Source organism: Myotis yumanensis, unplaced genomic scaffold, assembly GCF_028538775.1.
Source record: "Myotis yumanensis isolate MYYU_CA2020_CCGP unplaced genomic scaffold, mMyoYum1.0.hap1 SCAF_11, whole genome shotgun sequence".
Taxonomy (NCBI): domain Eukaryota; kingdom Metazoa; phylum Chordata; class Mammalia; order Chiroptera; family Vespertilionidae; genus Myotis; species Myotis yumanensis.
In genome coordinates, this window is record NW_027223762.1 from 10,143,552 (window position 1) to 10,160,526 (window position 16,975).

General features: G+C 39.7%; 1 protein-coding gene across 9 annotated transcripts in view; it reads left to right on the forward strand.

Moving 5' to 3' along the window:
- NCOA1 (nuclear receptor coactivator 1) overlaps positions 1–16,975 on the forward strand; it is a 178,658-nt gene that overhangs the window by 157,396 nt on the left and 4,287 nt on the right. For 5 of the 9 annotated variants that reach the window (XM_070428782.1, XM_070428779.1, XM_070428781.1 and 2 more), the window contains 4 exons: positions 2,224–2,398; positions 7,118–7,301; positions 10,914–11,003; positions 14,613–16,972. In XM_070428782.1, the coding sequence (XP_070284883.1) occupies positions 2,224–2,398; positions 7,118–7,301; positions 10,914–11,003; positions 14,613–14,783 (620 nt within the window). In that variant the 3' untranslated portion in view covers positions 14,784–16,972. Of the gene's footprint in view, positions 1–2,223; positions 2,399–7,117; positions 7,302–10,913; positions 11,004–14,470; positions 14,528–14,612; positions 16,973–16,975 lie in introns of those variants that run through there. The other 4 variants (XM_070428785.1, XM_070428786.1, XR_011473140.1 and 1 more) reach the window with 4 other exon arrangements.

Sequence of the window (16,975 nt, forward strand, 5' to 3'; positions counted from 1 at the left end):
TAGATTCCAGTCAAGGGCACATGCCCAGATTGCAGGCTTGATCCCCAGTAGAGGGCGTGCAGGAGGCAGCCAATCAATGATTCTCTCTCATCATTGATGTTTCTAACTCTCTCTCTCCTTCTCACTTCCTCTCTGAAATCCATAAAAATATATTTGGAAAAGAAAAAAGCAACAAACCTGGCTGGGTGGCTCAGTTGATTGGAGCATTGTCCCATACACCAAAAAGTTGCGGGTTTGATTCCTGGTCAGGGCACATACCTAGATATTGGGTTTGGTCCCCGGTTGAGTGCATATAGGAGGTAACTAGTGTTTCTCTCACATGGATGTTTCTTTCCCTTCCTCTTTTTTTAGAAAAAATATTTTTATTTATTTCAGAGAGGTAGGGAGAGGGAGAGAGAGATAGAAACATCAGTGATGAGAGAGAATCATTGATTGGCTACCTCCTGCACGCTCTCTACTGGGGATCAAGCCTGCAATCTGGGCATGTGCCCTTGACCAGGATCCAACCTGGCACCCTTCAGTTCGAAGGCTGACGCTCTATCCACTGAGCCAAACCAGGTAGGGCTCCCTTCCTCTTTCTCTAAAATCAGTAAGCGTATTCTCGGGTGAGGATTAAAAACAAAAAACAACCATGCTTTTTGGGGAAATTGACAAACTTCTCCTGAAATTTATATGGAAATGCAAAGGGATAGCCAAGACAATTTTGAAAAGGAAGGACAAAGTTGGATGACTACTAGTTTCAAAAATTTTCATAAAGTTATAACAGTCAAGACAATGTGGTATTGGTACAAGTATAGACATACAGATCACTGCAACAGAATGATTGGCTTTAATGGTAAATTGATTTTCAATAGTTAAATCAATAAGCATCTTGAATAAAAAAGAACAAACTACTGATAACTGCTTCAGAATGATTAAACATCAGAAATAGTATGCTAAGTGAAAGAAGCCAGACATGGAGCACCTCAGATGATTACATTTATATGTAACTAGAGGCCTGGTGCACGAATTCATGCATGGGTGGGGTCCCTCGTCCTGGGCAGTGATTGAGGCCTATTGGGGGGCCGGCTGGCTGGCTGGAGGGACCCCTGGAGGTTGGCCAGCTGCCCCCCCCCATTGGGGCCTATTGGGGGCCAGCAGGCCAGGGGTAGGGGCCGTGGACCATTGGCTATCTGCCTCCCCCCCCCCATCAGTGTGGGGAAGGGGCCGCAGGTGGTTGGGGGGCCAATTGGGGCCCGGATCAAGATGGTTGGCTGCCGCAGTGCCCATCATAGCAACTGGTCATTCCAGTCATTCCGGTTGTTCTGCCGTTTAGGTTGCTGGGCTTTTATATATATAGATTCCAAAAAAAGGGCAGATCTGTAGAGATAGAAAGGAGAGCAGTGGTTGCCTGAGGCTAGAGGTGGAAGCGGGATTGACTCTACACAGGCACAGCAAATATGTAGGTGATGAGAATATGTAAACTGGATTGTGGTGATGTTTGCACAGCTCAATAACTTTATTTAAATACATGAGTTGTGCAGTTCAGTGGGTGAATTTGACACCATGTAGATTATATCTCAATAAAGTAAAAAAAAAAAAAACAGGGAAAGGAAGAAGAGCCCACAAAAATGAGGAATAGCCAACAAAACTCTCCTTTTTCATTTCACACGTGGGTTGTTCTTATCTTTGCTTTTTCAACTTATCTTTATTATACAAGTAATCTGTCATGTATGTTCATATAGGTTTTTTACACTTAAAAGTTTATGTAAGCAAAATAGAACAAAAAAGTCACATGTAATCCTGGTACGCAAATCAGCATGTTAGAATGGAAAACATTCTTCCAAACTTATTTTATGTTTCTTTACCTGTCTCTCTTTTTAAAAAAAATATATTTCTTTATTGATTTCAGAGAGGAAAGGAGAGGGAGAGAGAGATAGAAACATCAATGATGAGAGAGAATTACTGATCGGCTGCCTCCTGCACATCCCCTACTGGGGATTGAGCCCGCAACCCAGGCATGTGCCCTTGTCCGGAATCGAACCTGGGACCCTTCAGTCCACAGGCTGACGGTCTATCCACTGAGCCAAGCCGGCTGGGGCTACCTGTCTCTTTATACTGAAATTCCTTGCCTTATTTTTAAGAAACAAATGTTTACTCTATTGATTAGGCTATTTCTAAAGATCGTTGTGGGTTAATGAATTTATAATATATTCACATAAATTAATTTGTGTCAATTTGCAGGAATGGTTCCCCAAGGTGAGGCCAGCTTTGCTCCATCTCTGAGCCCTGGGAGCTCCATGGTGCCGATGCCAATCCCTCCTCCTCAGAGCTCTCTCCTCCAGCAAACTCCACCTGCTTCCGGGTACCAGTCACCAGACATGAAGGCCTGGCAGCAAGGAGCAATGGGAAACAACAAGTAAGGGGCAATTTTTATCTCTGACTGTCCAAAGTACTGTGCAGCACATAAGAACAGCCATTCCTTCACAATCTAAATACATTATTATTGGCTACTGCAATTGGAAAATTCAAGGAACTGAATTTTATGTCATCAGCAAGAAAAATAATGATTTTTAAATCCTTTAAATGATTCTTAAAGGTAAATTTATATGTTTACAGTAGAGAAAAGTGGTCTAACGGCCCCCAACCTTTTATCCCACATCGCACACCTAGGGAATATGATCAATTTCCATTTGTACAGACTTCCCAAGGACAGATGTAGAAATGGGTACTTATAAAAAAAAGCATCTCTTTATATAAATGCTTAAATATCTTTAAAATCTATAGCAAGAATGGCAAAATGTTAGAATTCAATAGAGCTGAATTCAGACAGGTTGCACTCTTCTCAGTATTTTTTAAAGATTTCATAGTAACAAAGGTTTCAAGGCTTCTGGGTCATTCTGCCTTACCCAACTTTTTGATTCTAGATACTCAGTGGCCTCATCTTACCCATTTTGCTTAGAATTATCTCACTAAAGTCATTTTCCTCAAATCCTGGCTGCTGAACTTTTCACACATCATTTGAATTTTTTAAGGGTTTTAATTTGGTTGTGTCTTGGTTCTAATGACAGGGAAACCATTTGATCTGACAGCATAATAAGTAAGGCAGTTAAAGTTTAAAACTCAAAGACTATATTCTCTGAAAGTTCACTGAAAGGTGAGAGAGGAAATCTTCTTGTCAGAGAACTATGTAGCTCTCAGAGAGGACTGTGTAAAAAACTGTAGCTCTCAATGGGGACTGTGTGTAAATTAGGTAGAAATGAAACTAACATGCAAGAAGAATTTAGTCTCCTAATGTGTTCTAATCCCAGCTTCCTAAACCCACTTAAGATTTCATGGTCCATCAGTATAATTACTCCCTTACAGGCACTCTCAGCTTGTCCAGCTCTCTCTCTTTCACACTTGTGCCTAGCAAAGTGCTCCTAATGAAATCCAGCTTCAGCTCTTGCTCCATGTCTACACTTAAGCACCTAATGTGGCTTGAAGCGACACAGTCATGCTGACAGGTCTGTTCCCCCTTGACAGTTAAATTTGTTAGAAGACTATACTCTGTCACTTCCTCTCCTCTCATTCCTTGTTGAAACAATCAGACTGTTCGTCCCTACCACTCCACCAAAAGTATTCTTGTCAGGGTCCCTAATGTCTTCTACGATGCCAGCTGCACTCAATGGTCATGGTAGCACTTAACAGTGTCGAGCATTTACTCTTTCTTGACATTCTTTCTTCATTTGGTTTCTGGAACAACTTTCCTCCTCTTGAGAAATGTGACTCCCCTATTCTCTCCGTTTCCTCCTCTCGACCTCCATTTGAGGGCCTCAGAGCTCCCTCTAGGACAGTGGTTCTCAACCTTCCTAATGCCGAGACCCTTTAATACAGTTCCTCATGTTGTGGTGACCCCCAACCATAAAATTATTTTCGTTGCTACTTCATAACTGTCATTTTGCTACTGTTATGAATCATAATGTAAATATCTGATATGCAGGATGTATTTTCATTGTTACAAATTGAACATAATTAAAGCATAGCGATGAATCACAAAAACAATATGTAATTATATATTTGTTTTCCGATAGTCTTAGGTGACCCCCGTGAAAGGGTCGTTCGACCCCCAAAGTGGTCGTGACCCACAGGTTGGCGACCCACAGGTTGAGAACCACTGCTCTAGGACCTCTTCCCCATATCTATTCCCTTGGTTATATCATCCAATCTTATTGTCATATATGCCTATCACTATGCTATGACTCCCAAACACAAATCTCAGCCCATACTTCTCCTCTACACACCGTACTGTATATACAACTGCCTAATCGACATCTCCACATGGAAGTCTCTTATACAACATGATGGAAACTAAGGGGATATTCTCCCCAAAACATGCTCCTCTCCTACTTTTCCCCGTCTCAGTAAGTAACTCCATTTTCCAGTTATGCAGAGGAACACCTTTTCTTCTTGTTACCTGTCCCACTTGTACACTTTGGTGCAAGTCACCATCGTCCTTTTCCTGGACCGTTGCAGTAGCCTCCTGCCTCCATAGTTCACCCTTGTTCACTACAGCAACCTTCAGCCAGAGTGATGCTTTTCAAACAGGAGGCCGTGTGTCAGTCCTTTATTCAGAACTCTCCAACTTACTCAACATACAATATAGGGCTAGAAAGTGCCACTTAATCTTGCTCCTGGATGCTTCTCTGACCTCATCTGTTACTCTCATCACTCACCCTGCCACACTGGCTTCTGTTTATTCTTCTGTTCCTCAGATGTGCCAAGTACATTGCAAACTCAGGACCTTTGCATTTTTAAAATCCCTCTGCCGGGATATTCTCTCAGTAGTCATGGTTTGCTGTCTCATACTTCATGTCTCTACTTAATGTCACCTTGTTAAACATAGATATTGAATGTCACCATAGTAAACTCCCCTGACCATGATTCCTAAAACAACACCATTTCCCACCCCTACCCCTTCCTTTCCCTTCTTCAGCGCTTAACACCTGACAGAGTGTGTATTAGTCTGTTTATTTATGGTCTCTGTCTCCCACTATAATATCAGTTTCCTAAGAGCAAGGACTGTTTTTGTTTACTCCTGTATATCTGTCCTTTAGAACAGGTAAGCACTTAATATATGTTTCTCCAAAGAATGAGTGCAGATTTCCTATTCCTACTTAAGTCACTTCTTGGGTTCAGACACAATGTGGACTTGAGTTTTGTTGTACGTTAGCAGTTTTTGTGAACTTTGACTTTCCCGTGTCATTTGAGAAAGAAAATAATTATCACCAACTCTTCAAACATTCACACTTGCTTATTTGGTTCATGTGTAGAAGCTCGTTAGTCAACACAGGCAGCATATGTTTTGTGGCCACGCACTGTCCCTGTTGCACAGGGCAGGGATCACATGCAAGGGGAGAATAGCTCCTGCTGTCAAGTCACCAAGCGTCTGGCTGGTGACAGGAGTAGGCGAAGAGAAGTAAAACACAAAACAAACAATCGTTAAGTAGAATGTTACGTTCAGAGACAGTAAGATGTGATTCTTTTTCATTACCTCTCTGGTGGCAAGAGAAAGAAAGAGTTAAAACAAATCTGTTTGTCCTGGAACTGGGCAGCTTTCCCTGTAACTCTAGTCACTGGGAGAGTCCTGGTGCTTATTAGCATTTTAAAGGCTAAGAAGGCCTGTTGTTTAACCCTTCGTTTCTCAGATTTATTTGACCAAGAACTCCTCCTTCCTGCTTGTTAGTACCTGTACTCCCTGTGGAACCCACTTTAGGCCAAAGTCTTAATTTTTCCCTGTTCACCTCATGATTTAGGGGCTACCAGTACCTGGTACTAGCTTAGGGAAGCTATGATGGCTGCCGTGAGGCCAACTAGAAAAGCAGAGGGAGGGGTCCTTCGGGCATAAGACCTAAGGTGCCAGTGAACCCTATAGTCCATTCCAGGACCTGGAACAGTGACTGATGCCACAGAACAGTTGGTCTCCTTCCCAGGATGGCAGAAACTAAAATGGAACTATTGGCAGGAGCAATTTGAAAGAACTTAATATATAGTCCCAAATATAAATTTGACAAGAAATTAAATCCTAAGCTTTCTCCACTAAGTATGACATCATTGCAGTCCTTGAAAATTCTGCATGCATTAACTTACATAAGCCCCGAGCCTCCACAGTGGTGATTGATCTATTGGTTGACAAATGAGCGTTGTCTAAGGCAGAAATGTTCTCGTTGGAAAGTGAGCAGCAGCCTCATGGGTTTTTTCTTCTCACTTAGTTGTGGGGACACTGCCTCACAAGCATACACATTACACATAATTGTGCAGACATTAGTGGTTTACAGATGCATTATTGACCATTTCCTAGGCATATAATTTCCTTTGAGCATTGGTGTTTTATGATTACTTGGGGAATATTTACTACTTTTCTTCAGACATGATGAATAGCCTGTTTCTCAGCCTGTTAATTTCAGTATTACCTTAATCTGCCAAAGCTATCCTGCTTCCCTCCCAAGAGCTAGCAAGGAATAGATAAGCCATTGATAGGGTAAATATTCTTTTAAATAAAATTTTCCATAATTAACATTAAACCAGGTAGCATTTTACAATAAGCTCTTTGCAGCTTATTGTTTAACGATTGACAGATAATCATAAAACATTTGGTGTTTTGTAGAACTTATAAAAGACATACAATTCATATATTTTCCTTTAGATGTGTAGATCTGTATCACATAGAATTTTGGGGGTTCACATATAAAGTTTCAAGTTCTATTCTATCTACTAATAGAAACTGGCTTAACATTTATGATCTTAGAATGATTTTGATGGTTACATGGGTAAACTTCAGTTATCTCGAAGATTTACTTATGTGAAAAACTTCCTTTCTTAATTATTCAGTTAATTGGAGCTTATCAACTCTGATACTAGGCCAGGTGACTGTAACTTAAAATGAGTTCTTTTTAGTTATTAAACCCCTTGGGCAGAGTTGAGAATGCATCTGAATTATACTCAATCCTTACATATTGTAATAAGATAAAGCCTATGTATAACTTAAGAATGTAAAGTATTTTCTTTAGAATTCTGTCTAGTAATTAAGAAGCAAAGTTCAGTCGCATTCCATGTTCATGATCAGTGGATGTAATTGGGATTGTTTTTGAGTTAACAGTGTATTCAGTCCAGCCGTCCAGAACCAGCCCGCGCCCGCACAGCCAGGAGTGTACAACAACATGAGCATCACTGTGTCCATGGCGGGCGGAAACACCAGTGTTCAGAATATGAACCCAATGATGGGCCAGATGCAGATGAGCTCTTTGCAGATGCCAGGAATGAACACTGTGTGCCCTGAGCAGGTAAGCGGCACAACTGGCACACTTGCTACACGCACACCACACCATACCACACCACAAATTATTATTCTAAGCAAAGTCGGATGTATTTATAGTTACTCATCAAAATAACCACGTTTCTTTATTCTTCCCGTCTATCTTTTTGATAATTGCTATTCCTTAAGATATTCAATGGAAATTTTGACTGACCTTGTAAGATTTTAGTCTCAGGAGATTTTAGTGTTTTAGGTTTATTATAAAAAGTACATAAAATGCATTGGCTTGGAATTTACCCCTGTAACATTTTAGTACTTACTATGTGCAAAGATAGCTGTATAGGAGATAATATTAACAAGCTAGGGTTAAACAACATGAACAAAGGATCAGTTGAATAATAGGACAAAACAGCTGTGAAGGGATGGACCCCCCCTAGAACCATACATATTATGTCACATGAAGGGTATATACAACTGACTACTGAGAGTGTAAAGGAACAACATCCCTGTTAGGAAAAACTACATGGAAAATTTGTCTAAGGAAAGAGAATAGAAAAGAGCATTTAAGTCTGGTTGTCACAGCATGATCTAGGCAGGAATAGAGGTTGAGAAGCTTAATGAATGTTAAAGGGATATTTTATGTTATATTTAGAGCAGAATAAATGTGATAGGCATTTTAGAGGTATCGCAGGCCATCTAAATGTTTAGAGTTTATCCTGGAGCCTCCTGAAGATTTTTAAAGAGAGAATTACTAAATTCAAAGTGATATTTAGAAGATCATTGGTTACTATTCTCATTATCGGCAACTACAAAGTAGATTATGGTAAGTAGGCTTTGACCATGTAGCCATAATTTACAACAAATCTTAAAAAATATGTAAACACTGATTACCTTTTCTATAGAATTCCTTTCTATACTAATTTTTTTAAAATCCCTACTCCCCATGTATTATGTAGTAAGCCTAATGAAGTTAGCAGGGAGAAAAAACAACAACTTAGTGATCCATATTTTATAGCAAAATAAAAGAACTAAATAGGATTGTTTCTCGTCCTTGTTATCTTGTTTTTTTTTCAGTTATTAGAATTATTCACTATTTACAGTAGATTAAAACAAAATAATAAAAAATATAATGCATTAGGTTAAAGAACATACATTTAAAGTGTATTTTTTATGTGGTGAGTTTTGCTTTTTTATTCAATTTTATATTCTCTGCCTTTTCATTGAAGTGGTTAGCCCATTTACATTTAATGTGATTATTGATATGGTTGGATTTAAAAGTCTCACTTTTATTCTTTTTGTTCCATCTCTTGCCTTTTTAAACATTTAATTGAATATTTAAATTCATTTTATCTCCTTTGTTGGCTATATATATATTTATCTTTATCTTATCATCATCTGCCTTAACGTGATACTTCATGACCTCATGTATAATATAAGAACTTCACAAAAGTTTATTTCCATTTCTCCCCTCCTATGCTATTGTCACATATATTATGCCTACATACCCCACAAAATATTGTTAGTACTTTTACTTTAAACAGTCAAGTATATTTTCTAAAAATTTAAATAAGAATTCTTTTATATTTACCCATGTAGTTATTTCTAGTGTTCTTCATTCCTTTGTGTAGATCCAAATTTCCATCTGGTATCATATTCCTTCTGCCTGAAGGTCTTTATTTAACACTTTTTATAGTGTAGGTTTGCAGGTGATGAATTCTTTCAGCTTTTATATGTGTGAGAAGTTTTTGTTTCACCTTCATCTTTGAAAATTATTTTCCCTGAGTTCTGGGTTGGCAGTTTTAGCTTTTAGTACTTTAAAGATGTTGCTCAGTATTTCTGACAAGATAACCGCTGTCATTTAGTCTTCATTTTTCTGTACATGTTGATTTTTCCCCCTTAAGGCTGCTTTTAAGATTATTCATTCACTTTATTCCTGGTTTTAAGCAATTTGACCATGATATTCTTTAACGTGATTTTATTCATGGTTCTTGTGCCTGGTTGGGCTTCAGTGAGCTTCTTGATTTATGAATGTGTAGTTTTCATAAAATTTGGGAAAATGTTGGACATTATTTCTTCCAATATTTTGCCTGTCTCCCACCCCTCCACCCGCCTTCAGAGACTCCAGTTACACATGTAGTAGGCCACTGGGACTTATCCCATAGCTCACTGGTTCTCTGGGTCTGGGGGATTGGAGGTTTGGGGAGTGGTGTGAGGTCAGCCATTTTTTTCTCTCTGTGTTTCACTTTGGATCATTTGTGTTGTTATAGCTTCAAGTTCACTGAATCTTTTCTTCTACAGTCTCCGACCTGTTCATTTTATAGATATATTTTTCATCTCAGACATTGCTCTTCATCTCTAGAAGTTCAGTGTGGACCTTTTTTGTATCTTGCATGTCTCTAACATGTTCAGTCTTTTCTCTCTCTTCTTGAACATATGGAATCTGATTATTATAATAACTGTCTTAATATTCTCACCTATCAGTTCTATCATATGCATCATTTTGGGGTTGGTTTCAATTGATTGACTTTATTTTTCATTATAGGTCATATTCTGCTACTTTGCATGCCTGGTCATTTTTTATTGGATGCTAGACATGAATTGTACCTTGTTAATATTCCTATAAATATTCTTGAGCTTTATTTTTGGAAGTGGTTAAGTTACTTGAAAACAGTTTGATCATTTTCAGATCCTGCTTTTTTCTTTGGTGACCACAGCTATGTGTATTATAGGCCTAATTTTACCCTAGTATTGAGGCAAATCCTACTTGATAATACATGAATTATAATGTTTTCCACTCTGGCTAGTGGGTTCAAGACATATTCCCATATCTTTGTGATCTTTGGGAATTATTCCATGAAAATCTTTTCAGATGAATCTTTTCTCTTCTTTGGGTAGTTCCCTGACACCTATTAGCTGATCAGTACTAAGCTGTAGACTCAAGGGGATCTGCAGATCTTCAGAACTTTCTCTCTGTGTAGCTCTCTCATCAGATATTCTGCCCTGTGAATTCCAGCTGCCTTGGCCATCTCAGACTTCCAGCTGCATCTTCTCAACTCAGGAAGTCTGCCAGGCTCTGCCTGGGTTCCCTGTCCCCACGCTAAGCCTGGAACTTCAGTCTAGGCAGTAGGCTGGGGTCATCACAGGACTCGCCTCAGTTGTTTCCCAACTCTTAGGAGTAACTTTCTTTCATTGCCTTTGTCCACTTCTTGAGTGTCTTCATTTGATATATGTTGTCCAATTTTTTAATTGATTCAGGCAGAGGATAAATCTGATCCCTGTTACTGAATCTTGACTGGAAGTGGAAGTCTTTTGCAATTAACTTTTAATTGAAGTATCATATATAAGAATATAGAAAAAGTATACAACTAGATAAATTGTCACAAACTGAGCACACGGTTATAACTGCCAGCCAGGTCAACATTGCCAGCACCCAGAGGTTCTCCTCCTCTCCCTTCCACATCACTCTCCACTCCTACAAAGGGGACCACTGTCCTAACTTCTAACAACATAGACAATTGCTAAGCTCTGTATGTCTGCTGTCCTGTTACTTTTCTGTCAGTGATATTGTTTTTCATTGAAGAATTTGAGCTTCAACTTAAACAACTATCTTGTAATTTGGTCTTGTACTTGTCTCTAATAGATCAGTGATTCGGCACTGAGACACACAGGCCTCTACTGCAACCAGCTTTCATCGACTGACCTTCTCAAAACAGAAGCAGATGGAACCCAGGTCAGTAAAAAATCCTGAGCCCTAAGCTGCCAGAGGCACTCTAGAGACGCACGAAACTTTGTGCAGCATTGTGGTTAAGAGGATGACCTTGGGAGTCAGACCTGGGTGTGAGTCCTGGCCCTACTCTCCTTAGCTGTGTCATCTTGGGCATGTTAGGGAACTTCCTAAGCTAATGTGTAACCAATAGACTAACAAGATACCTGCTTATAGGATTGTTGAGAGGGTTAAATTGTTGAGATAAACTTTCATAAGGTTTAATTTAATGTGGCTACTAATTACTATTTTGTAAATCAGCGGTTCTCAACCTGTGGGTTGCGACCCCTTTGGCGGTCAAATGACCCTTTCACAGGGGTCGCCTAAGACCATCCTGCATATCAGATATTTACATTATGATTCATAACAGTAGCAATACTACAGTTATGAAGTAGCAACGAAAATAATTTCATGGTTGGGTCACAACATGAGGAACTGTATTTAAAGGGCCAGAAGGTTGAGAACCACTGTTGTAAATAAACAGTGCTCAAATTCATATGTAGTCAAAATACCTCAAAAGATCTCAGTAAATTCAAGTAAAACAAAATGTTTGCCGTGTACTCTGCCTCCTTATTAGAAGTTTGTTTTAAAACAAACACATTTGTAATAGCTTAATCAATAAAGGAAAAAAATAAAAAATAAAAATAAATTTTAAAAAAGCAAAAAAAAGCATGGGTGGCCACTTTTTTATATTGACCTACATTTGGAAATGTTGGAGGTTTTAATTCGCTAGGTAACTTTGGTTTAGTATTTAGTCTCTTAATAAGTAGTTTAAAAAAATTTAAGTACCAGCATTATGCTTAATGTGGCGATACAAAGAAACGTGAGACATCTTTGCCCTTTTGATGAATTATGTGAAGAAGGGAGGAAACAAAGTTAGATCTATGAAATAAATGCTCATGGTTTGCCAGGCACTGTGCTGGCACTGTGCATTACCTCCTGTAAGCTTCACTTTACCCCCAGGAAGGAGTAGTATCCCCTTTTTCCCACAGATGAAGAAACAACCTGAGGAGGTTTGATTATATGCACAATTCACAAAGCCAGAAAGTGGCAGAGCTGTGGTTCAAACCCAGGTCTTTCTAACACTAAAGTTGATGCTCTTTCTGCTACACCACTGAGGACCTGCTGAAAGATAAAACACATAGACTGTACACATAAATTGTCACTCAAATTTTCGTTACAACTAACAAGAGACGTAAGTGTTTTTTTAAAAATAGTAAAAATTGCTGACATGGTTAGATGAGCATTTCCATAGGAGATGGGACTGAATTGGGCCTTGAGGGATAGTTTGCAAGACCAACTGAAGGAGAAAGGTCTTCGGGCTAGTTGTTGGAAGCTAGGGTGGGGTAAACTTGGAAGTCTAGGGGATTGGAAGTGGAGGGTCCGAAGACAGGGAGACAGTGGTATATCTTAGCATAGTGCTGGGAAACCAAATTCACTGAAGGAAGGCAGAGGGTTTGCAATAAGAATTCATAGGAATTAAAATTGGTAGAATGTATTGGGACAAACTTCCAGGGGCCATGAATGCTAAACTTAGGGATATGGATGCAGTCCTGCAGAAGTGATCCTGAGAGGAAGCAGTGACCCAAGTGCCAGTCTAGGCTTCATGTGGAGGCGGGGAGGGGAGAGAAGGAGCCTGGGCAGCAGCTCTAGAGGAGCAAGATCAGTTAGGAGGCTGTGCCCATTAGGAAAAAGGATCTGAGTCCTGTGGGGCTGAAGAGGGGATTCTGTGATGGGGAAGATGAAGTCTTCATTCACTAGAAGTTTTATAAGTCTCACACCTATGGAGACTTACACTGGGCAGCTCAACAAAATAGGTCAAACAAAACAATCAAGACTTGAAGTAAGAACGATTCTGGGAAAGCTTAAGAGGTTGGGACTCGGTTCCCACACCAGCCCTTGACCTGGTAAACCTGAAGCTCTCTTTGCATCTGGCCTCGCCTGTCTGTGAAGGTGTGGCAGCACTAGAAGTCCTTGGAGGGCTGGTCTAAGGGAGCTCTGCCCAGCTTGTGGAGTCCTGGGATGAGGAGGAGGCAAGACAGGAGAGAACAGGAAAGGAACACAGAAAAGAGACGCAAGAAGAGGGCTGGTAGGGAGATTGTTGATACGGGAAGAGAGCAAGGCCAAGGGGAACTCTAGAAGGAAAAGTAGGAGTGAGGAGTTAGGGAGAACGAAGGTGAGGGAGGACACAGAGGCAGCTAGAGAATAGATTCAGACAGTTGGTATATTTTAGATACACAAGGCAGAGCCCAAAAGAAAACAACAATTGGAAACATGTGGAGGCAAGAAGCAAAATTTGGGAAAGTGGGGAAAGAGGAGGATGAGGAGAGAGAGGCCAAGGAGAGAACTGAGGCTATTCTAAGTAGAGTTCATTCATCAGGCACTAGAAAAGCTCAGGGATGCCGACTTTAGCTGAAGGAAAGTGGACTGGAGGTGTCGCTGGATCGAGAGGACCAGGGGCTAGACTAGACTGATACGGCAACTGGATCACTGAGGCATTTGACATTTGGCCAGTGAAGGTTAATGGAAAACAACTTTTGTTCAATTAGGATAAAATTTTTTTCAAAAAGCTGAATGTAATTGGCATGAATTAGTGACAAATGGCCAAGAAATGTACCATTAATCTAAAATACTTCAGGAACCTATTAAACACGAGGCTCAAGTTGGCCAAAAGCTTGAGACACTTAGTTAGATGTACTTAGATGACTGAGAAGGCCTTTCCATTCTTGGTCTAGAACATTTACAGTGTGATATTGGCCTTTATCAGTTCTACAAATGACTTTTTAATAAGACTGATTGGTAAAGACTAACTTCTGGTTTTGTTTTCCCAATAGAAAATGCTGTAACTGTGCAACTGTAGACATTTTAAAGGAATAGCTCTATTATTACTGAAAGTAGTTAAAGGGAAAATTCACACTGTTCTCATCTCGTAATTTACTGTTATTTTTACTTCATGTGTTTAAATGGATTATCAGGAAAAAAGTTAAATATAAAATTGTTCTGCTAATATTTTGCTGTAATTCTAAAGGCAATAAATAAATATGTAATAGTACATTTAGGTACTTCGGGACATTAACTTTCGTAATTCTGATGTCCTGTTACTGAGTTGTGGTGGTTGTATTTTGCTAATACTGGGTTAAAGTCCTTAATTTTCTAACATCATAAAGATTTTTTTTATCCTACTAAAGTTATCTGTAGAATGCTTTTGAACCAGTTTTCCAAATAACGTGTTGTTGTTTTTTTAACCCACCACTGGATACCCAGTCTCTGAAACTGGGCTTTTCCCAATCTTGGCAATATTAGCAATAATGCTCACTTTCAGTATTGATGGCAACCCTGTAGGAGGCTTGACCATTCCGATTTTTATTTTATTTTTAAAGTGTGAACTTTCCAGAACCCTGAGCAAAATGAGTGCAGCGATTTTCTTTTTGTAGGACAAGAAGACAGAAGAGTTCTTCTCTGTGGTGACTACAGACTAGAGGAATGCTCTAGTGAGTTTCCACTTCACGTAGTACCCACTCATAAGCCGGGGGGGCAGACCTTTCTGTCTAAACACATCTTTTATTTGTGTTCCAGCAGGTGCAACAGGTTCAGGTGTTTGCTGACGTCCAGTGTACAGTGAATCTGGTAGGCGGGGACCCTTACCTGAACCAGCCTGGTCCACTGGGAACTCAAAAACCCACGGCAGGACCACAGACCCCCCAGGCCCAGCAGAAGAGCCTCCTTCAGCAGCTACTGACTGAATAACCACTTTTAAAGGAATGTGAAATTTAAATAATAGACATACAGAGATATACAAATATATTATATATTTTTCTGAGATTTTTGATATCTCAATCTGCAGCCATTCTTCAGGTCGTAGCATTTGGAGCAAAAAAAAAAAAAAAAGGAGTTCACTTTTGTTGGGAGATTGAGAGATGTTTTTGTTTCTTTGTAACGGCCTTGGATATTGAAAAATAACAAGGCAGAACAGTTGGACAATCTATTTCTTGAGCCAAATTTAATTATTCTTATTTTTGTAATCAGTCATTGGCTTCTTATCTGGATGAAGGCCTTTGGAGGAGAACCAAAAGGACAAGTTCCGCAGGGAAGACAGAGCCCCGCCTCCGCAGGCTCAGCTCCGACTCTGCCCAGGAAGAAGGGCCTGTGCCCTCACCAAAGGCTGTCACGTGTCTCTAACCAACAGCCCTTCCCGACCCCAAGCAGCTTGTGTGTACAATCAGCTTCTTCTAGCAACTCTGTATCTGTTGGCTTCAAGAGAATATTTTGCCTCCACATATGTACCCCTTTTTTAAAGATGGATTTAAACCAAGATGCCTCCAGGAATGAGGACGAAATGAGTGTATTCAGAGGAATCCAAAAAATACAGTTTGGGGAAAATGCAATAATTTTTGATGAGATGGGTGAAGGACAAGAAGCGAGTTCTGTCAGTTATTGTAGATACAATTTTCTGATTAAATCTGGGAAAAGGCAGCCTGTTCTTTCTGCTTTTATTGTATTAACAGCTGGAGTAGCTAAAGTTATTTAAAATAAAATTAAGTTTATGATCCAAGTAGCTTATTTTTCCCTTTAAATCTCACTGTAAATATATTTGATTTCTTGTAGAAATTTATTTCCTTCTGTTTAATTTTATGGCTTTATTATCATACTCCTGATTTTTCTATATTTGTGTGTGAAATATAACATTGATTGAATTGCAGTTACATCTGGCTAGTAAGATTTCATTATTTTAATAACTGTGATACCATGTATGGATTTACTTTGGGGTTCAAATCAAAATGCCAACTGCCGGAAAGAGCCGTTCCAGATGAGCTAGAGCTCGCACTGCCCTACTGTCTCGCTGGGATCATCTGCCTTGAGAGCAGTGTCAGGAATTGTCACCAGAAGTGCACAGGCTACTTGTACAGAGAAATTAGTACTCAAAGGAAATCTTACTTTTTTTAGATTGACTTTGGGAATTTTAATTTTCATCAGTGCAAATATGAATTTATTCTGCTCTGAGGCTAACTGGTACCATGTTTTCCCTTTGTGTCTTGTCACTCTGCCACATCTTGTCTCATCCTGGCCTCTGAGTCAAGGACCCAGTGAACTGACTTTCTAGTTCTAGAAGTTCTGCTTCAAGGCCAGGAAAGCTTGAGAAAGGTCTTGTGGAAGAAGCAAAGGCCACCCCCATCACTCGCCTTTACCTGCACTCCTGGGCCTGTGAACCATGACAGCACCTGACATTGCGCACCAGCTACCTCTGCTTCCATGGCAGAGAAAAGGCCATAAGAACTCACAGTGGAAGAGGAGCTTGGACTCAGACATCAAGGAAGAAGCCATTTTCCCAGGTCCTTCTCTCTGCGTCTCACCACCCCTAGTTACAAATAACTCCATTGGACAGCATCTATTCAAAAAGTATAATACCGAATCAAAAGATTGGCGGAAGGGCTCACATGGGTAGCAACTATGAAAGAGAAATAGGACACTCAGTTACAAACATTATCTCTTTTCCTTTTTCAGAAAAATGCATCCCCGATGTCATTCATTCCCAGCTTGAAAGCCCAGCCATATTACTCTAGTCCCTACCAAACTGCCCTAGGATATCATCTCTGTTCTGTTTGTGATATTTAGACTTGCAGACTTCAGGAAGTTCACCTTTAACTTGAGCATTCCAGATGAAGTTTCCTGACTCAGTACTTTCGCATAAGGACTAGAAAAAAAGTGGTAAGGAAAATTGGAGATGCTAACATCCTCCTCCATCCCAACTGCACCTTAATGTATGCATGTCACCTTCAAGGTTTTATAATTGCACTGTTTGTTTTATGTATGTACAGATTGAAATTATTGCTACATTTGAGGAAAATAAAATTGCTTGCTTCTATGTAATTCCTGTCATTCCACAGGAAATGCACTTTTCCAGCTGCTGAATAGAATTTGTTTAACAACCTCATGGGTTG